At 47.1% G+C, this 24,147-nt stretch overlaps 1 protein-coding gene across 3 annotated transcripts in view; it reads right to left on the reverse strand.

Annotated features, from left to right (window-relative positions):
• The window catches only part of LARP1B (La ribonucleoprotein 1B), a 102,360-nt gene that overhangs the window by 38,151 nt on the left and 40,062 nt on the right, over positions 1 to 24,147 (reverse strand). For 2 of the 3 annotated variants that reach the window (XM_061585054.1, XM_061585055.1), the window contains 2 exons: positions 23,487 to 23,631; positions 22,425 to 22,599 (listed from right to left, as the gene is read on the reverse strand). In XM_061585054.1, coding sequence (XP_061441038.1) covers positions 22,425 to 22,599; positions 23,487 to 23,631 — 320 coding nt within the window. Of the gene's footprint in view, positions 1 to 2,341; positions 2,488 to 22,424; positions 22,600 to 23,486; positions 23,632 to 24,147 lie in introns of those variants that run through there. The other variant, XM_061585056.1, reaches the window with a different exon arrangement.

Below are 24,147 nucleotides of genomic sequence, written 5' to 3' on the forward strand. Positions count from 1 at the left end.
TGGAGTGGTCATATATTGTGCTCGCCTGGCTGCCAGCTGTATGGTGGAATGCGGAGTCTTGGCAGTTGGAATAAACGAACCAACTGGACTCCATCTTGGCCTCGGCCTCAATTTTGAATGAGCATATTTCCTTAAGTACAAGTTAGAATCATGATTGCAAAAGCTAGCATGTCTGCAAAGTTAACAGACTATGAAGGCAGACAAGGGGAAATGGCACGGGACAGTTTGTGGTTAATTTCCAACCCCTAACTGCCATTGCCAGGCTGAGTACGGGTTGTTGCTAGGCTGTGGTTAGGAGAATGCTATAGCAAGTAGTTAACGTTTGAAGCTTCTGCAATCCCATTACGCTTGCTTGTAACTTGGTTTTCCTGAATATAAGTATTGAACAACCTGCTCAAAAGAGCAGAGAGAGATCCATTTTTCCTTACAACACAGTCTTGTAAGATCTCTCTCCCCTTGCTGCAGCAACAGAAAAAATAAAGTCATCACAACCATACTGAAAGGTGGTCAGTCTCTGTTTTTTCCCCAACACACAGCAGAATGGTGTTTTGAGGCTTTATGCTTTAAAGTCACCTTGGAGCCCAAATTGGAATCAGACTTGTGTTGGGACCTTCCAGTGTCAAATATGCCCTGCTGTTCAGGTTCAGAGACCTAGGCCAGGGAGTCTGCATACACAGCTGGAACTGCCATGGTGTACACGCACATGGTAGACGGGTGCGGTAACCAGAATGTCATCCATGCACTGGAAAACGGGTATGGTGAATCAGGAGCCCAGGCACACACACACAGTAGAGGGGTGCAGTGCAGCTCAAACTGCAGATGGAGATCTGCTGTTAGTGTCTCTCAGCCTCTCTTTTTTTTAACCTCTCCCTGCCTTCTGTCCAAGATAGAGGAATGGGAAGAAAATAATGCAGAAATGGCAAGGAACAATAACGTGGATAGCTAGAGTAGCAGAAAAGTATTAGGGCAGAGAAAAAGAGTGGAGAAAACAACACAAAAAGTGACAGATGGAGAAGAGGGCAAAAAACAAAAACAATGGCAGCTGAGACAAAAAATAGCAGGAAAGGACAAAACAGAGTAACTGAAGTGGGGAAGAGGACTCAAGGTTTAAAAAATCGTCAGCCGCTAGCTGCCACTGTAAGCTGCCCCCGCTGCCACCTAGACAGGCCCCTCTGCCTCGACAAGAGCCTGGAGCCGCAGCTGCGAGACCTGGGTAAAAATACAGACAAGGGGAACAGCTGCCACTGCTTCAGCAAAGGCCCGGCAAAAGCTCAGAGCTGCAACCATGAGTTCCAGGTGAAGGAACAGGCAATGGAGACAGCTGCTGCTGCTTCAGAGCTGCAAGCTCTGGACTAAAAAACCAGCATGCCTGAGAGAGTGGGGAGCTGCCAAGGGATGCAGATGGAGTAGACAAGGGAAGAGATCAGGTAAAAGGGAGATGTGGAGCCACCGAGAGCTGCAGCTGCAAGCTCAAGCAGGCAGAGTGAACAAGACGGGAGATCGGGGAAAGCAGACTGCCAGAGCTGCAGCCACAAGCCCTGTGGAGGGGAAGAGAGGAGTAGAGGGGAACCTCTAACAAAACCCTGCTAGAGAGAGGGGTTGAGACGGGGGGAAGGAAAAAATGGCGAGAGAACTCTCCCAATTTAACACACACTCCCAAGAAGATACACACTGCACGACTCTTGGTTACACCACAATTAACACAGTTCCGTAAGATTCACAGCAAAAGAGTAGCAGACACAGATTAGCAAGACTAAGGCTGTAAGAGAACCCCTTGGACAAAGGCGGGAATGGAGTGAGGACCAGAAGGAGCAGCTCAAGTCTTGATTCCTGTGTGTTCCTGCTTTTGGATGCTAGGCAGCACTACAACCCACCTGATGGCATGCTACTTGGGGAAAAAAATTATGATGTAAGGGCCACTGTTACTAGCCTTTCCTTCTTTTGTTGGTACAGTATCTGGGCCATAGCCAAGACTAACTGCTCCTCTATATTAGAATGAAGATCCAAGAACAGGAGGAAGCTTGACTCCAGTTGGCAATGTAAATTTGGGAGAAAGAATTATCTGTTCCTTTCATGCCTGCAGTCCTGCTTCTGCACAAGGATTCATACACGACTCACCTGTCTCTACCTACAACAGTGTATACGGCAGTGCTAAAGGAGGTTTCAAAGTTCAGCTAACACAGTGCTAATTGAGACAAAGATGCCACTAGAAATCTATTTGCTTTCCCCTGGAAGCCACGATAAGCAGCATAAGAAACAGAGATAGGCTCTTCCTGAAAGCTGAAAGTGTAGAAATTGGACCATTGGTCTCACCTGAAAGGTGGTTTTCCCAGGTATCGTACCATGAGGTGGGCTGTAGCACGGCCTGATGTCCAAAGGCAGGAATGCACGCAAGTCAAGACTTCAGCTGCTCCTTCCGGCTTGACCCCAGTCCATTCCGGATAAACTGTACACCAGATCCGTGCATCTCTCTTCACACTGAAAACTCTGACAGAAAAGTATACAAGGAACAGCAATAATCATAATACACATCTTGACTCCCATCAGGAAATATGAACAAACAGTAAAAAACTGTGAAAAACAACCTTAGCAGTAACATGACTCGTGCAGTTAATGTGATTCAAACTGGATTGAGCTGAAACAAGTTGAAGCCATATTACACAATAGAAAAAACTATCTACAGAAAAAGTTAGGCAGCCCCCTCAACAGGGAGGGCCCTGATGGTATGATACCTGGGAAAACCACCTTTTGGGTGAGACCAATGGTCCATTTTCCCCAGGTAGCATACCATCAGGTGGGATGTACCAAAGCAGTCCCAGTAGTGTGGGCCCAGGCTACCTAAGAGGAAGATAGTACCTGTTGTAGAACCCGCCTACCAAATGAGGCATCTGCAGAAGCACAACAATCTACTTTATAATGTCTAATAAAGGAATTTGGTCTGGACCACACAGCAGGCATACAAATATCTGCAATGGGTACGCTGGTTGCAAAGGCAGCCATAGTGGCCATCGGCTTCTTAGAATGGGCAGTGACATTTGGAGGCACCGGTATCCGAAGAGATTCATAAGCCAGAGTGATGCAAGCCTGCAGCCAAAGAGAGAGTGTTGAGTTGGTGACCTTCTTCCTCAAGCTCCTTGGATGAAGTGAGACAAAAACAGAGTCAGTATGACGAATGTCCCGGGTCCTAGTGAGGTAAAAGTTTAGGGCCTAATGTACATCCAGGGAATACCAGGCCTTCTCAAGGGGATGAGTCAGCTGTGGACACAAGGAAGGTATCCTTGACTGCAATGGAAGTCAATATCCTGACTGCAATGGAAAACAGAAGAGACTTTAGGTTTAAAAGTAGGATCTGGACGTAACAGCACAGAATCCTTATGGAACACACAGAGGTGATGGGCAATGCACAAAGGTGCCAGATCCAATACTCTCCGGGCTGAAGTAACTGCCACGAGAAACAGGATTTTATATGAGAGCAAACATAATGATGCTGTCTTGAGAGGCTCAAAAGCAGAACGTTGCAATGCCTGAAGGACCTTTGGAAGGCTTCAAGAGGGAAACTGATGGACTACATGTGATTAAAGGAGAGAAGCCCCTCTCAGGAACAGCTTGACCAAAGGGAGTGTTCCAAGGGAAGTCTGGTCCAATTGAGCAGACAATATGGGCGAAATGGCTGGGGCCTGCCTGTGCAGAGTATTAGGCTTCAGTCCCATTGAGAGACTCACATGGAGGAAATAGAGTAGTTGATTAACCATAGCACTGGATAGACAGACCTATTTTTTAAAGCACCATGCAGCAAAGGCTGACCATGTGGCTTGATAAACATGGACTGTGGAAGGCCTTCTAGAGGCCAAAATGGTAGCTAAAACTTCCTTAGAGAGCCCTGAATGTCTCAAGTGGCTCCACTCAACACCCAGGCTGTCAGACTCAGCCAGTTGGGATCCCGATGACAAAGCGGACCCTGAGAGAGCAGGTCTGGCCACGATGGTAGATGCCACAGTTTCTGGACTGAGAGACCTAGCAGATCCAAAAACCATGGCCTGCGTGGCCAGTAAGGTGCCAGAACAATTCGAGCACGTTCCTGATGAATCTTCCTGGTCCACCCCAACAGAGGAACTGGAGGGAAGGCACAGAGTAGCCCTCTCGGCCATGGAGTTGACAGCGCATTGATTGCTCCAGGGTCCCATTAATGATATCGTGCAAAGAACTTACAAGTTGAGCATTCTGAGTCGAGGTGAAGAGATCTATTATAAATGGACTGAACTGACGATGCAGTTGATGAAACACCCTGGGATGCAGTTTCTACTCCCAACAAAGAATCTGTTGTCTGCTGAGCCAGTCCGCTGCGATACTGAGGTCACCACTGAGGTGATCAGCCCTCAGGGATCATAGGTGACATTCAGCCCAATTGAAGATGAGAGTCGATTCTGCTTGGAGGGCCCTCGACCGTGTGCCCCCTTGATGGTTCAAATGTGCTTTCACACTGATGTCAGTCCAAATGAAAATGTTGGTCAGATGGAACTTCTGATAAAAATGGAGGAGAGCTAGACGCACTGCTCACAACTCCAGCAAGTTTATGCTGAGTAGTTGCTCGGCAGCCTTCCACTTGCCTTGTATGAAGATGGAATTGCAATGGGCACCCCACCTCAGCAGACTGGCATTGGTTGTAATCAGAGGCCTCTCAGGTACTCTGAAGGGAATTCCTTTGTGCAGATTCCGTCACTATCCACCAGTGAAATGAGGACCGCAGGCAAGGGAAGAGGTGTTTGGATTGGCAATCCTGTGTTTGGATTGGCGATATCCAGCTGAAAAGGCAGAAGAGCCCACTGAAGTGGTCAGGTATGGTAGTGAGCTCAGGGAACAATATGAATGGAGGGTATTAACAGTTCCAGCACCTTGACTAGAAGCATCACATCCTCCATCCTTCTGGCCATCAGGCCGCGAGCTATGTGGATGGTGGCTGCTATCCTCTCTGGGGACAGAAACACCATTGCACGAGCCGTGTCCAATATGGCCCCGAGATGCTGAAGGCACTGTATTAGAAACAGGTGACTCTTCTCTAGTTTGATGAGGAAGCCACGGTCCCTCAAGGCTTTGAGAGTGAGAAACACATGGGTGGATGCCTGAGACGTGGTGTGCGCCCATACGAGATCATCCAGGTAGGGATAGATGTATTGTGTGCTCAGAAGCAATGTATTTCCACAAGGACAGTGAAACAGGCAATTGTGGGGTTAAGCCAGCAATGTGTTCGTGCCAAGGCCAAACTGCAGATGTTGCTGAGCAAGGGCACGGAATGAGATATAAGCGCTGGGCAAACCGAAAGCAAAGTGTGGGGGTTGTATTGGAGCTTGTGATTCTTGTAACTGAATGTCTTTTGAAATAAAGACTCTTAAACCTTTTAACGCGTCTGAATCTCTACCGGACCTGAAATCCTTTAACCGGGATACTCTTAGCAATCTCTTGTGCCAACTGGGTTTGCTGCATCGCACAGAACAACAAGATGTGGATTCCCTGGAGCTGTAGGAACACCACCAGAGCAACCATCAGCTTTGTGAACATCCCTGTATCTGACAAGAGACCAAACGGTACAGCCCGGTACTGGAAATGAGCCTGGTCATAACCGAACCACAGGAACTTTTGATGGGAGGGCAGGATGGAAACATGCACAAAGGCTTCCTTCAGATTGATAGAAGCCAAAAAGTCTCCTTCCTAGAGCACCTCCACAGGACCTCTGGTGCCCACAACTGACACCAGAGACTCCATCATGAAGCGCCAATGCCTGACAAAGGAGTTTAGGAATTTGCGGTCTAGTATTGCCCTCAACGAATGATCTTTTACGGGCACTGCAAGCAAAATGGAGCAGACACCTGAGTAAAATTTGGCGGGATTCACCAGCTCTAGGCTTCTGTCATTATTGCCTGCCTCTTGGGAGAGGAGGAGAGGGAAGACAGTAGAAACCTGTGAAGAGAGAGCTCCAAGGATTCTATAGAGTAATCATGAGTCACAGTATCTTGCACCCAAGCATCCATTGTTACATGCCTCCAAGCGCTGGCAAAGTAAAGAAGCCTGCTACCTATAGGGATGGCATCAGTACTGGTGATGCTCATGTCCCCCAGGGCCAGAGGGCAGAGTACACTTCTGGCATCCCAAGAACTTATTCTGGTTGCGGCCAAAGAAGCACTGTCTGTTCTAGTAGCTTCTTGAACAGCAAAAACTGTGGCCCCTACCTGAGGGTTACAAGGGCCGAAAAAACTGTTGGTATGGATAAGATGAAGACCTGTTGGCAGCTCTGCAATCATCTCATTTAGTTGTGGCTAACACAGGTTTTCTCTTATCCTTGGGATCAACCAGCACTGCCCTGAGGGCCTAATTATTATTTATTATTATTATTTATTCAGTTTCTATACCGCCCGCAGCCAATGGCTCTCTGGGCGGTGAACAACATAAATATAAAAATACAATAAGATAAAATCACATAATTACCACACACATAATAACAATTCTCAAAGCTAAAAACATATTACACAATTAATTTAGTATACCAGAGTGTTATAAATATACTAAAATATATTAAAATGCCTGGGAAAAGAGGTATGTTTTAACCCGGCGCCGAAAAGAAAGCAAGGTTGGCGCCAGGCACACCTCATCAGGCTGACTGTTCCATAGTTCGGGGGCCACCACTGAGAAGGCACTAGATCTTGTCGTCATCCTCCGAGCCTCTCTATGAGTCGGGACCCGGAGGAGGGCCTTCAATGTTGCACACAGTGTACGGGTAGGTTCCTATCGGGAGAGGCGTTCCATCAGGTATTGCGGACCCACGCCGTGTAAGGCCCAAACAAAAGGGAGCCTGAATAGGGGGCTGTGGAAAAAGTGGTATGAGCAGTGTTGTCAGCATCCCAGTGGCGTAGCCAAAGGATCCAGCGAGCTACCACACCTGTGGGCATAGCCCTGCGTTGCACTGAACGTTGCATCTGCCACAAACGCTGCAGCCATGTGTAGCGTGACCAAACTCTTCTGAATTCTAGCTGGGTTCAGGCAGCACAGGAAGCTCATATGGCATATGCTGAGGTGTCATGGGTGCTTTGAAGAGTGAAGTACAGTCTCCGCTAAGATGCATCTTTGAATTGAGAGTCACTTCCTTTGGGAAGGAGAGACCTGGAAACCAGACTCAAAATCGGCCCGTCCACTGCAGAGACCTTCAGAAAATTCATGAATTCCGGATCTAGTGAATAAAACTTGGTAGCAAAAGCTGTCACTCGGCATGCATGAAGAGGATGATGCCATTTTTTTGCCATTTTGTCGAGAACTGGGAACTGGGAAGGAATGAACTGAAGACTTGCAAGCTTTTAGCACTTTAGCCCCCTTGACTGGGGCAGATGAGGGTTCAGGCACCGTCCGTCAAGACCCAATGTGGTTAAGGACTTGTGGAATAAGGGAAGATAGTCTGAAGACTGAAACAGACAGTGCAAGCAATCCTCTTCTATCTCCCCGCTCCACTCTGCCTCGTCCCCCTCAGGAGTGATTGAAGGATTGAGTGGATCGGCCTTGGCCTCAGCCTCTAAGGATATTGGACCCTTCTCCTGGAGAAATCAAAGGTGTTAGAGGACACAAGAACATAAGAAGAGCCTGCTGGATCAGGCCAGTGGCCCATCTAGTCCAGCATCCTGTTCTCACAGTGGCCAACCAGGTACCTGGGGGAAGCCCGCAAGCAGGACCAGAGTGCAAGAACACTCTCCCCTCCTGAGGCTTCTGGCAACTGGTTTTCAGAAGCATGCTGCCTCTGACTAGGGTGGCAGAGCACAGCCATCATGGCTAGTAGCCATTGATAGCCCTGTCCTCCATGAATTTGTCTAATCTTCTTTTAAAGCCGTCCAAGCTGGTGGCCATTACTGCATCTTGTGGGAGCAAATTCCATAGTTTATGTGCTGAGTAAAGAAGTACTTCCTTTTGTCTGTCCTGAATCTTCCAACATTCAGCTTCTTTGAATGTCCACGAGTTCTAGTATTATGAGAAAGTGTCGTATCCAGGATGGGACTCAGGAACCAGACCAGTTGATGAAAGCAATTCAGTCTTTATTAAAGTAATATCCAGACACAAACTACGTATTCTCATGAAGATGCACTACAAAACATATCCTGCGACATACAAGAGAGTTGACAGAACAAGGGGTCACTATCTCTCCTGTCCCTTAAGAAGGGGGAAAATGGGCGCGAATTCTCTCACTCCGCCTCAAAGTGCTCTCGTCCACCACCCTTCTCTCCCCCCTCCTTTCTCTTCGCTTTAGCTGCCTCCTGGTGCGCGGTGAAGGAGGAAGCACGTCCCCCTCCCCTTCTGAACGCTCTGACTCTGGTATGGGGGAAAGTGGCGGGGCAATGTTTAAACTGTCTGGCGGTTTATCTTTGCTTGTCCCTGGCTCAGGAGGCCCTCCCATTCCCTCTAACTGCTCTGAATTCAAGGGGGGAGGAGGCGTGGGAACTTCAAGGGAGTCTGTGAGCCTTCCAAGGTCTTTATTGCTAGACAGTTCTATCTCTGGGATTTCCTCCCCCCCTTCTCCTGCTTCTTCGCACAACTCTGGATAAACGACCCCCTCCCTTTCTTCGTCTTCTGAATCCTCAGGGCCCCAATCCTGCATCCTGACAGAGAGGGAGAAAAACTTTTCTCTATCCACTTTCTCAATGCCATGCATAATTTTATACACTTCTATCATGTCTCCTCTGACCTGCCTTTTCTCTAAACTAAAAAGCCCCTAATGCTGCAACCTTTCCTCGTAAGGGAGTCGCTCCATCCCCTTGATCATTCTGGTTGCCCTCTTCTGAACCTTTTCCAACTCTAGAATACCCTTTTTGAGATGAGGCGACCAGAACTGTACACAGTATTCCAAATGCGGCCGCACCATAGATTTATACAACGGCATTATGATATCAGCTGTTTTATTTTCAATACCTTTCCTAATTATCCCTAGCATGGAATTTGCCTTTTTCACAGCTGCCGCACACTGGATCAACATTTTCATCGTGCTGTCCACTACAACCCTGAGGTCTCTCTCCTGGTCGGTCACCTCCAGTTCAGACCCCATGAGAGTATTGTTGCTACAAACATTCTTCAGCTGAGGTTGAATGTTGGGCCTGATCTGTAGAGACAAGGGGGGGCCCTTCAAATCTCAGAGGAGATGGAACTCAGTAGAGCATCTCTGAATTGAGAGAGGAAGGAACCGTTTTACTCACCAGAAAGGTGTTTCTCAGTGGGCGCCAGGACACCGCCAAGTGGGTATTGTGTTCCTTGCTAGTGCTTGAGGCAGGAAAGCGTTAACACTCCAAACTGACTGTTAATGCGGCCCCTCCCACGGAGTGCTAGTTCGCCGTCTGGCCAAGCTTAAAATATAAACTTAGACATATCTAAAAAACTGTGAGAACATTAACTGTAATGATGAAAACATACATTTGACAGTTAAGGTGTAAAAATAACTATAGTCTCTACGCAGAGCGAGTGCCAACTGCACTGAATGATACATGGAATAAGAGTGATCATTGACTCCTCAGTGTCCACCCGTTTTATTATAATGTTCCCCGTTGTCTGCATCCCAGGGTGGGCCTTGGCGGTGTCCTGGCGCCCACTGAAAAACACCTTTCTGGTGAGTAAAACGGTTCCTTCTCCAGTGGGCACCAGGACACCCCCAAGTGGGATGTTCCAGAGCTGACGTATTGATTGGGTGGGTACAGAAATGTTCCGTGATCACTCAAGACCTGCTGAATAACTCGCCTCCCAAAGGCTGCTACAGCGGAAGCACAAATATCTATTTTATAATGTTTAGTAAAAGTGTTAGGGTTTGCCCAAGTGGCCGCCCTACATATTTCTTGAAGAGATGCATTTGTTGAATAAGCTGCAGCGGCAGCTGCTGCTCTAGTGGAATGAGCAATGATACCTGAAGGTAATGGTATGTTTAGAGAACTGTATGGTAAGGCAATGCAGCCCTTAATCCATCTCGCCAAAGTAGAGGAGGACACCTTTTTACCGAGAGTAGTTGGGTGGTAAGAAACAAACAAAGAATGTTTGCCTTACTGGCCTAGTCCTAGTTATATATACTTTAAGGGCTCTCCTCACATCCAATGAATGCCAAGCGTGCTCTAGAGGATGCTTTGGGGAAGGACAAAATGTTGGCAATATTATTTCCTGCTGACAGTGAAAGGCTGAATTAACTTTTGGAACGAAAGTAGAATCTGTTCTCAAAATGACTCTGTCAGTATGGAAGATACATAGATGTTTTGCCACGGAGAGAGCTCCACGTTCAGATACTCGTCTAGCTGATGTTATTGCTATGAGAAATAATACTTTGAAGGAAAGTATTCGTAACGTAGACGTTTTCAATGGTTCAAATGGCGGTTTTTGAAGAGCTGCAAAGACCTTGTGAAGATTCCATGTTGGAAAACGATGATGAACAGGTGCTGACAAGAGTGAAGCCCCTCTTAGAAATTGTTTCATATAGGGATGAGCTCCCAGTGATGCATAAGAAGACTTAGACAGGACTGTTGACAACGCAGATGCTTGTCGTCTCAAAGTATTGGGTCTCAACCCATTCTTCAAACCAGCATTTAAAAAGGATAACACCTCTGTAATTCCCGCCTTCCTAGGTGTAACATGATTCCTATTACACCATTTCAAAAAGGCCACCCAGGTATACTGGTAGCTTCTTATTGTGGACTGTCTTCTAGATGCCAATATTATGGTTACCACTTGCGTTGGTAATCCAGCCCTAAGCAGTTTGCCCCGCTCAATTTCCATGCGGTTAAGCTCAACCATTGGAGATCGGGGTGGCGAAGCGGTCCTTGGAGCAGCAAATCTGGTCGAAGAGGCAGACGCCATGGGGGCTCGACAGATAGGTTGACTAGCTCTGAGAACCATGGCCTCCTTGGCCAATCTGATGTTAGTAGAACAACATTGGCCCTCTCCATCCTTACCTTTTTCATTACCCGAGATAGCAATGGAAAAGGAGGGAAAAGATACAGTGTTGCCTTCGGCCAAGGAGAGTTTAGGGCATCTACACCCTCTGCTCTGACAGATGGATAGCGAGTGTAATACCTCTTCAGTTGATGATTGACATCTGAAGCGAAAAGGTCCACATCCATCCTTCCGAACCTTCTGCATAGCTGTTTGAACACATCTTTGTGCAACTGCTACTCTCCCAGCAACATCTCCTGGCTGCTTAACCAGTCCGCTTGTACATTCTCTACTCTCTTTATATATTCCGCTGTCAATGATTGTAGCGTGAGCTCTGCCCAGGAAATTAGTAGAGATGCCTCCTGATGAAGAACCAGAGACTTCGTTCCTCCTTGACGATTTATGAACGCTTTCACACAGTTGTTGTCTGTTCTCAGGAGCACATGTTGGAGATGGAATAAAGGCACAAAATGTTGCAGTGCCAACCGTGCTGCCCGAAGTTCTAGTAAGTTGATGCTTTGGTTTGATTCGTGAGGGGACCAAGATCCCTGCAGGATTTTACCTCTGCAGTGAGCTCCCCACCCCTGGAGACTCGCATCTGATGTGACAGTCTCCCGTGGTGGGTCCTTTAAGGAAAGCCCTCTGCGTAGATTGCAATCCTTTGTCCACCAATGAAGAGCGGTTCTCAATCGTAACGTCAGAGGAACCTGGAGATGCATGGAATGTGCTATCTGCCACTGGTAAGGTAACAGTGTCCATTGTAGAGGACGAACATGAAATCTGGCCCATGGCGTAACTTGGATAGAGGAAACAAGCATGCCTAAAACCCGTGCTAAGACCATTAAGTCCTCCACAGGCTTCGCTAACAATGGTTGAACCGCCAACTTTATCTTTTGAACTCTGTCTTCCAAAAGAGAAATTGTCTCCAGTTCCGTATCTATCATTGCTCCCAAATGCTGTAAACGTTGTTGAGGGAACAAATGACTCTTGTGGATGTTGACTAAGAATCCGTGATCGTGGAGAACGGTTAGTATGGTGTGAATGTCCTGATAAGCTGACTGTGCTGTGTGGGAACGAATCAGAATGTCGTCCAAATATGGGTAAAGATTCAACTCATGTTGACGGAGATGCGCGACAAGGGTCACCATAATTTTTGTGAAGACCCTCGGCACTGACGCCAAGCCAAAGGGCATTGCCCTGTACTGATAGTGGTGATTGTTGTAAACAAAGCGGAGGAACTTGCGGTGCTGCGGATGGATTGGCACATGTAAATATGCTTCGGTTAGATCTATGGAAGCTAGGAAGTCTCGAGGCTGAATAGCTTTTATGGACACCAATGTTTCCATACAAAATTTGCGGTATCTGACAAATCTGTTTAGAAATTTTAGATCGAGCACCGCCCTCCAATTGTTTCCTTGTTTGGGCACAAGAAAGAGAACAGAATAAACCCCTTGAAATTTCTGGTGCTGGTGAACCGGTTCTATGGCTGCTATTTGCAACAGATGTTGTATTGCCTGTTGTAGTAGCCTGTGCTTCTCGGGATGTGCCGAAACAGGTGACTGGAGAAATCTGTTTGGACGCGTAGCCTGAAACTCTATCTGATACCCATACTGTAGAGCATTCTTTACCCAGCGGTCTGATGTTGTCATCTGGCAAACATGTGCAAATTTCAGCAGGCAGCCTCCCACTGGTATCTGCAATAAGTCAGAATTGTCGTTGTTGCCTTCCACCTCTGTGGGTAGCTGAGAATGTATTGCGCGGTGCTGATTGTTGTTGGCTGCACAACTGGAATCTTGGACGACTCCTAACTGGTCTGTTAACACGGAAATCTCGCCCCCTTCCTCCAAACCGAGATGGACGAAAGGACTGGTATGGCTGAAAACGGCGAAAAGGACGCCTGTCATCTCGTCTTTTACTGGTTACTGGCATTGCCTTCTTCTTGTCTCGTGTTTCAACCAGTACTTCACTGAGTACATTGTCACCAAATAATTTCTTGCCTGCATATGGTGCTGTCGCCAACACCATGCGAGAAGAAACGTCCGTCTCCCAATGACGAAGCCACAAAATACGCCTAGCTACAACCTCAGCAGCCATGGCTTTAGCTGCGAATTGAGTAGCATCCATTGTTGCATCTGCAATGAAAGCCTGCGTTCTTGATACCTTCAAAATTGTTTTCCTAAGTCTGTCTTGGTCTTGATCTAGATTTTCCAAAACTTCATCTAACCACAATAATGCAGCCCTTGAAAACACAGATGCTGCTATAGATGCACGTACCGACAAGGCTGACACTTCATGGACCTTCTTAAGTGCCATATCTAACTTTCGTTCTGTAAGATCTTTCAGTTGAGCATCCCCTTCTCTTAAAAGGAAGTTTCGAGAAACTAAGGCAGAAATTAGAGAATCAATGTCTGGAGTTTTCAGCTGCTCCATAAACTCTGGCTCCAATAAGTATAGCTTCTTAGCATACGTCATTGACTTGGTAGACTGAACTGGTAAGTCCCATTCAGATTTCACTATTTGTCTGAGCAGTGATGGTACCTTAACGACCTTATCGGTAGACTTTGTTTCCGGAAGAACAGATGCTCCTCTGGAAGAAGAAGGTGCCTGTTCTGTAACAACATCATTCAAATCTAAAGCCGCCATAGCCTTGCATAGCAAAGGCATATAGTAAGTGCTCTGAAACAACCTATTGGAGCGGTGCTCTTCTGGTTGTGAAGTATCACTCCATTCATCTGATTCGTCTTCGAAATCAAGCACTGAATCATCGTGCAAAAACTGTTGCCTAGCAAACTTTGAGCTGTCTGGTCTGTCAGGAAGTAAGCCCTGTGCTCTACCCCTGGCCACATCATGTGGATCTGGTGATCCATGTGCAAGGTCAGCGTGGAGCTCATGATGCTGAACTGCAGGGAAACCTGCCTGATTCATCTGATCACTGCACTGTCGTATATTGTGTTGCCAGTGACTTTGTGCTGGTGCATGACTGCGCTGTTGTGCCTGTACAGGAACCACTTGAACAGACTGGCGAAAAGCAGCTAGTTCTGCTGATAAATCACCCATGAGAGCCTCTCTAATATAATTTAATTCTGCAGCTCCTAAATGAAAAGACTTCACCTGTTGAAGTTCCTGATCTGAACACGAGGTGGCAAGAGAGGCCATCTGTGTGGAGTTGCATTGATGCTGGATATGATTAGTTCTCTCACGCAAAACCCTGTGCTGCTGTTTATGACTGTGCCCATTAGCCACAATATCACTTGGAGGCGCTAAAACCCCAGTGCTCTGTGGAACCTCAGGTTGAGGAATATTAAAACCTGTAAATTCCTCATCATTTTCCTCAGAATCTGAGCAAAAAACGACTGAAGGATCTGGAATCTCCTCCTGCTGTGAGGGAAATTCAGCATTTATTGTACTCAACTGCTGTGATGGCTGTCCTAGATACAGCGCTCTTCTGCTTTGTAAAGAAGCATTTTTCTTATATTTTGTGTCTCTCTCAGCAGCAACCCTTCCTGATTGCTCTGCTATGTGGCTAACTGTATGTTTTGTTTTAGTCATATGCTTGCGTCCTGAATGCTCTGCTACTGCAGTGCTGACAGCGTTTCCTGCACCTTTAACTGCTTCTATACTTTTACGTCCTGATTATAGTGCTACCGCACCAGCTACAGGGGAGTCAGTATTGTTAAATGCGTTTAAAGTTTTCCACCCTGATTGCTCTGATACCTCATCGCTTGCAGGGGAAACAGGTGCATTTTGATTAACGGCCGTTCTCTGTGCTACCGCAAGAGTGATTGGGCCGCGCGGTGCCTGTGAGGCTGTTTGAGTAAAATGGCGACCGCCTTCGCAAGCGCTGCAGCGGTTCGTCTTTTTAACTGCTGAGTCATGCAAGCGAGCTGTAGGTGCTACTGCACCAAGCGCTGCAACTGTTTGTTTGGAAAGCCTTGAAGAAACACTTTTTTGCTCCTTAGGCATTTCGCTGCCAGCAGGAAAGACCAATTTATAATGGGAAGAAAGCTACTGATCAAATCTTGAAACAAGGGAAAATCACCCCGGAATTCATTAAGGTAGGAAAATATCATTAACAGAAAAAACGCACAGAGAAATTTAGTACTGAGGAAAACCTTCCCGTAAATTCATTAAAGGGGACAATATTAACGGAATGCATAAAGGGAAATCACAGAGAAATTCATTAGTGAGGAAAATCTACCATGGAAACCATTAAGGGAGGGAAATATCACTAAGGGAATGCATTAATTGGAAAAATCACAGAGAAATTCATTTCTGAGGAGAAAACATTGTACTAATTAATCTTAGGATGAACAGCTATATACAACACTGAGATAAAAGTTAAGTGAACATTGACTACCAATAAATAACATAAATAGAGAAAAACAGAAAGAAATAACTCGGCCAGACTGAAGAGCAAGGCGAAAATCAGTACTGCTCAAGCGAGGCAGGAAAACGAACTAGCACTACGTGGGAGGGGCCACATTAACGGTCAGTTTGGAGTGTTAACTCTTTCCTGCCTCAAGGACTAGCAAGGAACACAATACCCACTTGGGAGTGTCCTGGTGCCCACTGGAGAAGGTCTAGTTAAGAAGAATACCCTGCACGGGGGTGAGAGATGTAAGAGGATCCAATGGCAACCGAGGCTGGGGTGAAGCTGCGGATGGCCGAGACTGCTCAACCGAGAGTAAAGGTGCAGAGGTCGGAGGTTGCGTGAGGGGTTATCACTGGAGGCTGGTTTGGAAAACCTTCACATTCCTCTTCTGAAGACTCAGCATGTGAATAGAAAAGGACTTCCAGCCTGTCCTGACCCTCAGTGGGAGACTGATATAGTAAGCTTGTCTGTTAGCCTTCTGCTTAGCAGAAACAAATTACTTCTTAGCACATTTGGAAGGAATGTGCTTGGAAAATCTATGCTTAGAAGATTTGGATTTAGACATGGGCTGAGATGTCAGTGGCTGTGCAGAGACTTGCAGCTGCATATCACAGATGGGTGGATGTGGCTCTGTAATCAATTCCATAGGTGCAGCGAAAGATGGTCCAGCCATGGTAAGCAAGCACACAGTAGAGGGGAGTGGTAACAGGCAGGATATAATAAAGTCCAATATAAGGAAGTCCAATCACACACACACACAGACTGCAGGGTGTGGTGGAGAACCAATCAACACAAGCACAGGTAGAGGGGTGAGGTGGATTGAAGAAAGCCAGTAGTAATATACACACAGTAGAGGGTGACCTCACAGTTTGACCTCAACGCAGCCAAGTCCGTTTTTTATATATTTATAAACTCATTATTTCTTCCGTTTCTTCCTTTTCTGTGCTTGTCCCTTTGTACAAGGTGGGAAATAAGCAAGAGGAGACCAAGGACAGACAGGCACTGGTGAGACAAAAGAAGAAAAAAGGTGGGGGAAATGACCACCAAAATGGTGGACTGAGGAAAAAAGGAAAACAGCAACTTAAAATGGTGGACGAAGAAGAATGTGGGAAAATGGCAGGAACCCCCTAACCAGAGAAAAGCCTGTGGACAGACTGCAGAGTCACTGACACTGCAGCCGCAACCTCCAGTGATGAGCCTCCAGGAACAGTAACTGGAGAAGCTCACGGAAGCTAGCTGCACTGCTGACTACAACGGTCTCTCCTGAGGCAGAGAAAAAGGAATGGAACAGAGCTGCAGCCATGAGCTCCGAGAGGCGGGAGGGCAGGAGAGGGGAAAGCAGCTACTGCCAGCTCCAAGGCATGGGTGGTGAACGGAGCAGAGCAGGAGCCGTGAGCTCCAAGAGGCAGGGAGAACAGGAGAAGGGGGAGCTGCCACCGCGAGCTCTGAGAGACCAGTGGCAGAAATGGACCATTGGTCTCACCTTAAGGGTGATTTTCATATGAGGACGGCCATCACTGCGGGTTGTAGCTCCACCTATCGTGCGAAGGCAAGAATGTTTTTGAAGTCAAGACTAGGGGCATCAAGCCCCTCCCACTCTCCAGTTCATTCGCAGCGAGTCTATAGAGAAAAATCTAAAAATACAAGAACAGGGCCAACAGGCCTGCCAGCAGGAAAATAACATGCATAATAACATGACTCTAACATAGCGATATAACAGAACTAGCAGTCTTGACTTCACTAGTAACTTTAAATACAATAGCGTAACAGAAATATATAACATCTTAGTAAAATATCTATACATCCTCCAACTGGGAGGGTCGTGATGGCTGTCCTCATATGAAAATCACCCTTCAGGTGAGACCAATGGTCCATTTTCCATATGAGGCCAGCCATCACTGTGGGATGTACCAAAGCAGCCCATAAGAGGAAGGGACCACCCACATGCTAATCATCATTAAGAACCTGTTGCAACACTCGTCTGCCAAAAGAGGCATCGGCAGAGGCATAACGATCTATTTTATAATGCCTGATAAACGAGTGAGGGGTAGACCAAACAGCAGCCCTGCAGATATCAGCAACAGGAGCGTTGGTAGCAAAAGCAGCCGTAGTGGCCGCTGACCTAGTTGAATGAGCCGTTATACTAGCTGGAACTGGAAGTTTAAGAGCCCTCCGAACATCCAACGAATGCCAAGCCTTCTCTAGAGGATGAACAGGAGTCGGGCAAAATGAAGGGAGTACAATGTCCTGATTGCAATGGAAAACTGAATTGACCTTAGGACGGAAGGATCAGTTTTCAACACAACAGAGTCCTTGTGAAAGACACAGAGATGGCGAGCAGAAGACAATGCGCCCAGTTCCGAAACTCGTCTGGCAGAAGTGATGGCGACCAGGAACAAGACCTTGAAGGACAGAAGACGTAAAGGCACAGTCCTAAGGGGTTCAAACGGAGGGCGTTGTAAAGCTTGTAGGACCTTGGACAGAATCCATGAAGGACAACGATGGACTACAGCTGGTGAACATAAAGCAGTGCCTCTGAGGAAGCGTTTAATGAACGGATGTGAGGAAATAGGGGCACCAGTGGAGGAGACTGAAAGAATGGACGACAGAGTGGATGCATGTTGACGTAGAGTGTTGGGTCTGAGTCCCATCATAAAACCGCTATGGAGATATTGCAGCACCTGATGCACAGTGGCCTGGGATGGATCACAGTGTTGAGCCTGGCACCACTTAGAGAAAGCCACCCAAGTATGTTGATAAATATGGGTGGTAGATGGCCGTCTCGAGGCTAAGATAATATCAATAACAGCGTCAGACAGTCCAGCCGACCTCAAATGTCCCCGTTCAAAAGCCACGCTGTTAGATTGAGCCAAGTGGGATCCTGATGCCATACTGGACCCTGGGATAGAAGATCTGGCCTGACTGGAAGTGTCCAGGGATCTGTCACCGACATTGCAAGAAGATCCGAGAACCGCGGTCAGCGTGGCCAATATGGTGCTATCAGAACCAACTGTGCCCTCTTGCTCCGTGCCTTCCGCAGTGTTTTGGCTAACAGTGGTATGGGAGGGAAGGTGTACAAAAGACCGTCTGGCCACGGTATGGACAGAGCATCCACTGCTTCCGCTGCTGTGTCCAGGTATCTGGCAAAGTACCTGGGAAGCTGGTAATTGCGACTGGAAGCAAACAAGTCGATCGAGAAGACACCGAACCAACGCTGGAGACATTGGAATATGGTCGGAAGAAGTTTCGAGCTGTTGTCTGCTGAGCCAGTCTGCTGTCACATTCCAAATCCCTCTGAGATGCTCTGCTTTTAGGGATTGTAGATGTTGTTCTGCCCAGACGAAGATGAGGGAAGCTAGGTCCTGCAGAGGATGGGACCTGGTGCCCCCCTGTCTGTTCAAATGTGATTTTACACACGTGTTGTCCGTTCGAATGAGGACATGGTCCAAAGGGAACAGAGACTGAAAATGAAGTAGAGCTAGGTGGACCGCCTTGAACTCCAGCCAATTGATGTTCTGAGTCTGCTCTGCTGTGGACCAAACTCCCTGAACGTACTGGGAGTTGCAGTGTGTTCCCCAGCCGATGAGACTGGCATCCGTGGTGACAACAGTCCTGCGAGGTTCTCTGAATGGAGTGCCTCTGGAAAGATGTTGGACCCTCGTCCACCAGCGGAATGAAAGGCGCAGTGTGGGGCTCAGAGGAACTGTGCGATGATTGGAGTTGGCAATGTCCTGTTGAAAAGGCAACAAAGCCCACTGAAGGTGGCGAGAGTGGGCTCGAGCCCATGGCACATTGTGGATGGTAGAGATGAACATTCCGAGCGCCCTGGCTAGAAGCATGACGTCTGCGGTTGTTTGTTGCATCAAAGACCTCGTGATGTTTGTGATGGCAGTTATGCGATCTGGAGACAGAAAACACCATCGCCTGCAGGGGTCCAACATTGCCGCTAGATGTAGTAGGCATTGGGTCGGTTGAATATGGCTTTTGTCGAAGTTGACAAGCCAGCCGTAGGCCTCTGCCCTGGAAAAGTCGGTTCCAGGTTCCCCTGAAAGAATTGGAGTCATAGGATCGGAAGTCGCGGCCTCGTCCTCCTGGCCGCGTTCCTCGAAAGGGCTGGTTAGTGCGGAAAGAGGGAAATCGCCTGAAAGGTCTATGATCGATGTTCTTGACAGTGGCCAAGACCGGTTTGTGAGCGTCTTTGGGATCAACCAGCACTGCCTTTAGAGCTTCCTCGCCGAAGAGCAAAGATCCAGCGTAAGGAGCTCTAGAAAGATTCACTCTGGCTGTAGAGTCAGCTTGCCAGTGGCGAAACCAGAGGGTCCGTCGAGCGACTATTTGAGCCGTCATGGCTCGTGCCCCCATTTGAGTGGCATCCAAAGTGGCATCAGCCACAAACGCCGCTGTCTTGCGCAACTTAATCAATGATCGTCTGAGAGAAACAGGATCAGGGGTAGGGTCCTCTAGCATATCATCCAGCCACATCATTGCTGCCCTGGAGAAGACGGAAGCTGATGCGGAGGCTCGCATGGAGAAGGCAGTGACCTCATGATTTTTGCGGAGAGCGAAGTCTAATCCTTTAGTTGGGATTCTCCTTCCCTAGGCAAAAGAGATCGCGAAACTAGGCTAGCGATCAGCTCGTCTATGCCGGGAACGGCCAGCTTGGAGGCAAATTCAGGAGCCAGGGAGTAAAGCTTGTCAGCCAGGTTTTTGAAGCGGCGAGTTTGGAATGGATGAGACCATTCTTCGGTGGCTAGTTTAATAGCTGGAGCGGCAGCTGTTGGGGGCGCAGCTTGGAGACCAAGGGTGTTAACTACCCTGCGAGCTAGAGGTTGATAGTCTTAGTTGCCTTAGATGGTTGTGGCTTGGCTGTCTGAGACATGTCTGGCTGTTCCGCCATCTTATATTCACTATGGGTGCAGTACACGGCCACAGTGGGGACAGAATGTAGAGACCCGAACAGACGCAGTACACGACCACAGAGGGGGTAGAATGCACTGGCAGATGGCTAAGTACACGGCCACAGAGGGGGCAGAATGTACGATGGTAACAGCGTCAATATAATGCAGACTAGACTTCAGGCTTGGTACACGGCCACAGAGGGGGCAGAATGTACGATGGTAACAGTGTCAATATAATGCAGACTAGACTGCAGGTTTGGTACACGGCCACAGAGGGGGCAGAATGTACAGTACAGAGCGCCCTGGTACATGGTGGAGGGGCAGAATGTACAGTTCAAAGAAGTTGTTGTTTGTACAGGAGCAACTGGTTGTGCAGAGCAAACAGCAGCGGAGGTACGTTCAGTAGCTGCAGAGGGCTAATGTTGCAATAGGCAGCAGTATAAGGCAGATCTGAAAACTCACATACAAGACAGCCTTCTCAAGGTAAGAAACCCCCTTAGTTTAGTTCAGGAGAGACGAAAACAAAAAGGGCGGGAAAAAACGGGACAATCAAGATGGCGTCCGTAAAGGGAGCGGAAAAAGAACACTTAAAATGGCGGAGGAGGCGGAGTAATGGTGGGCGCTGAGGTGCGACAGCGAACTGACCGAAAGGCTGTCTAGCGCCGTCTCGAGAGCGTGCGATAGCCCTGTGAGGAAGGCACAATCGCGGCTCGTAATAGTTAGCACCATAGCAGATAAGGGAGTCGGTAGTGGAAGCAGCCGCCGCCGCCGACTACAGAGACTTTTGCGGCGAGACTTAAAGCCACAAGTCTGGGAAGCAGTTCAACGAATAAAAATCTCCAAGGTGAGAGCCGCAGCCGCCAGCTCCTGGAGTGAATTTTAAAGGCACGTCCGCGAGGCAAACTGCCGCTGCAGAGCTTGGGACGGTAGCGAAAAACAAACGACCTCCTAGGGGAAGTGAGGCAGGGAGCTGCAGCCGCAAGCTCCCGCTAAGGCTGGAGAGAACCGCAACCGCGGTCTCTCTAAGATCTAAGGCTAAATAAGCCGGGGAAAGAAAACGGCCCCGGCCAGGGAGAACCCCCCCCCCGAAGGGAATTCCCCAGGCATTTCAAACAAACAGTGTTAAAGACAAGACAGAGGGAAGGGAAGCACTTGGCTACACACAAACGACAATACCCTCACGCCCTGTCATACAAAGACAAACGAACACAAAAGACTTAGCTAAATGCTACACTATAGAAATCTCAATCTTGTTCGTACGAAGGCAAGAATGAACTGGGGAGTGGGAGGGGCTTGACACCCCTAGTCTTGACTTCAAAAACATTCTTGCCTTCGCACGATAGGTGGAGCTACAACCCGCAGTGATGGCCGGCCTCATATGGAAAATAGGCAGAGGAGGTGAGGGCAGAGGAACAGAGCTACAGCTGCAAGCTCTGAGAGGTGGGTGACGGGGAAAGGCAGAGGAGGTGAGGCAGAGGAAAGGAGCCTCAGCCGCAAGCTCCACAATCTGGTCCTGAGAATCTCCAAAGCAGAGCCAGAGCTAGGACTGGCTTGGCGGTGGAGACAGTCTGCAGAAGCAGCCTCATGGCCGAGCGACAGTATGGACAGGAGGGACTTTGGGTCCAGAAAAAGCCCACAGCTACAGGAGGGAGCAAGGCCAGGAAAAAGGAACAAAGAAGAAGCCTGGGCAAAAAAAAATTAATACACAAAGAGAAGGAAAGACAAACGCTGAACAAAAGAGATAAAATGATACCAGAAATAACAAGGAACAGACTCACTGAAAGAGCTAAGGCAGAAAGGATCCATCTAGGACAAAGCCAGGAATGGACTGGGAGCAAGCCGGAAGGAGCATCTGACGTCTTGACTCTCATGCATTCCTGCCTTTGGACACCAGGCAGTGCTACAACCTACCCGATGGTATGCTACCTGGGGAAAATCTCCAGTTCTCTGAACTGCTTACATAATCCAAGGATACTGCTTTCTCTTTGCTGAGGGGAAGGGCAGGGGACTACAGCCATTAGCTTCTTCCCATTCCTTCCTGAACAGATATGGGGGGTGGGGGGAAGGAACAATTCATGAGAGTGAGATCAAACCTCAAGTAATATAGTGGGAGCAGTAACACGGGGGTAGCCTCCCACTTAAGAAAGGAGTTGATGTCCTCAGCCTACAGAAGCTCACATGCTTCTCAGAGTTTGGCAGAAAAGGAAAGAAAAACATCTTACCAGTATGTGAACCAAAGACTTTGCCTGGTATGAATTCTGGGCAGTTAATAAGCTGAGAAAAGTCCGTCTGTGGAAGACTACGTGGAGAGGGCCCTGGAATTGGCCATTTTTCGGGTTCTACTCTTTTCCTCATCTTCTGGTCCACTATTTCTACTTCTGTACTGTCCTTTAAGGCCTAGATGACACAAACGCACAAGAATGATCACACATAAACTGGAATATTTCTTAACAGTGGGACATTTTTTGTTTCAAAGGGCTGTTTCACATATTATATCTTTTCAACACATAAAAAACAGTTAGGTTATCATCTGCACTTGAGCCAACAGTGCTCTCCTGGAAATCTACTTTTTTATTACATCAAAGCTTCTTGTTCCCTAAATATTTCAGGAGTCTAACAAATAACACACTTCCATTGAGAAAGGTAAGCCTACCCTGAACATCCCACCACATTTTGACTTGTCTTTTACAGTTGCTGTGTACTTGTTTTGACCATTTTAAAAAAAATAAAATTTGCCACTATTTCAATTATTCCTGATTTTGTATGACAGAAGCCAAGGACCACTGGACCTTTTCTTGCTGGTAAGGAGTCAATAATGAATTCTGCTTTATTAGATTGTATTATTGTTTGTTTTTAAAAAAGAACAGAGATTTCTCAATTTCCTCCACATAAGTAATTTAGAATTACCATCTTTGTTTTTTAAAAGCCACACATTCAACTCAATCCTTGTTGGCAAGTGAAATATCCTAGTTATGCTGAAATTAATTTTTATATTGATCATCTTGCATATTAAACTTGTGTTGCTTTGTATTTTCTGACTTCAAATCTGGTATTTCAAAAAACTGGATTTTGAAGCATTAAACAGCCTAAGAAATTCAAGTCATCATTGTGTCATTGATGTATCTGTTTTAAATTTTGAATCACTTCTGATGGTTAGACAAATCAAACCATGTTTTGCTGAAATTCTCTATACTCTCAGCTACAAATTCAAGTTTCTAAAAAAGAAATCTAGCAGAAACAGGATTTATATTACCATACAGATGACAAATTGAAATTTGCCTTACCTCTAATATTAGACTAACATTTGTAGTAAGAGCTTGCACACGATGAAAGCTGGAAATCAAAGAAATAGGCAAGAATCCTTGCTGGTCCATTTTTCTCCTCAAGAAAAAATCTCTTTCCAAGTTTTCCACACTGAAATAATACTCACTAAAAACAGAAAAATCATTTGGTTAGCCTACTATGTTTTTCTAAACTACCATAACTCTTTATCAAAGCTGACTTACATCTCCTTTGCAGTAAAAAAACTTGATTTACCACTTTACTAACTTTTTGAAAATATTTGATTTGGTGCAGGATAACAATAAAGGTTGTATCCAATGTACTTCTTCTGCTGACAGGATGTGTTAGGTGGATACAGCCCTAAGTTACTTATCAAGAGCAAATACCATTGCTTCACTTACCATGATGGATACTTCTAGGTGGGAATTGAAAAGCATCTAATACAGGGGTGGCCACTCCGGCTCTTCAGATGCTGCTGAACTACAGCTCCCATCAGTCTCAGCCAACACAGCTCACGGTCAGGGATGATGGGAGCTGTAGTCCAGCAGCATCTGGAGAGCCACGGAGTAGCCACCCGTGATTAATAGAATGGGTCATGCTGACCTATTACTCAAGTGAAGACAGGAAACAGTTAATAGACATTTGGCTCATCCCCCAGTCTTG

Source organism: Rhineura floridana, chromosome 9 (genome assembly GCF_030035675.1).
Source record: "Rhineura floridana isolate rRhiFlo1 chromosome 9, rRhiFlo1.hap2, whole genome shotgun sequence".
Taxonomy (NCBI): domain Eukaryota; kingdom Metazoa; phylum Chordata; class Lepidosauria; order Squamata; family Rhineuridae; genus Rhineura; species Rhineura floridana.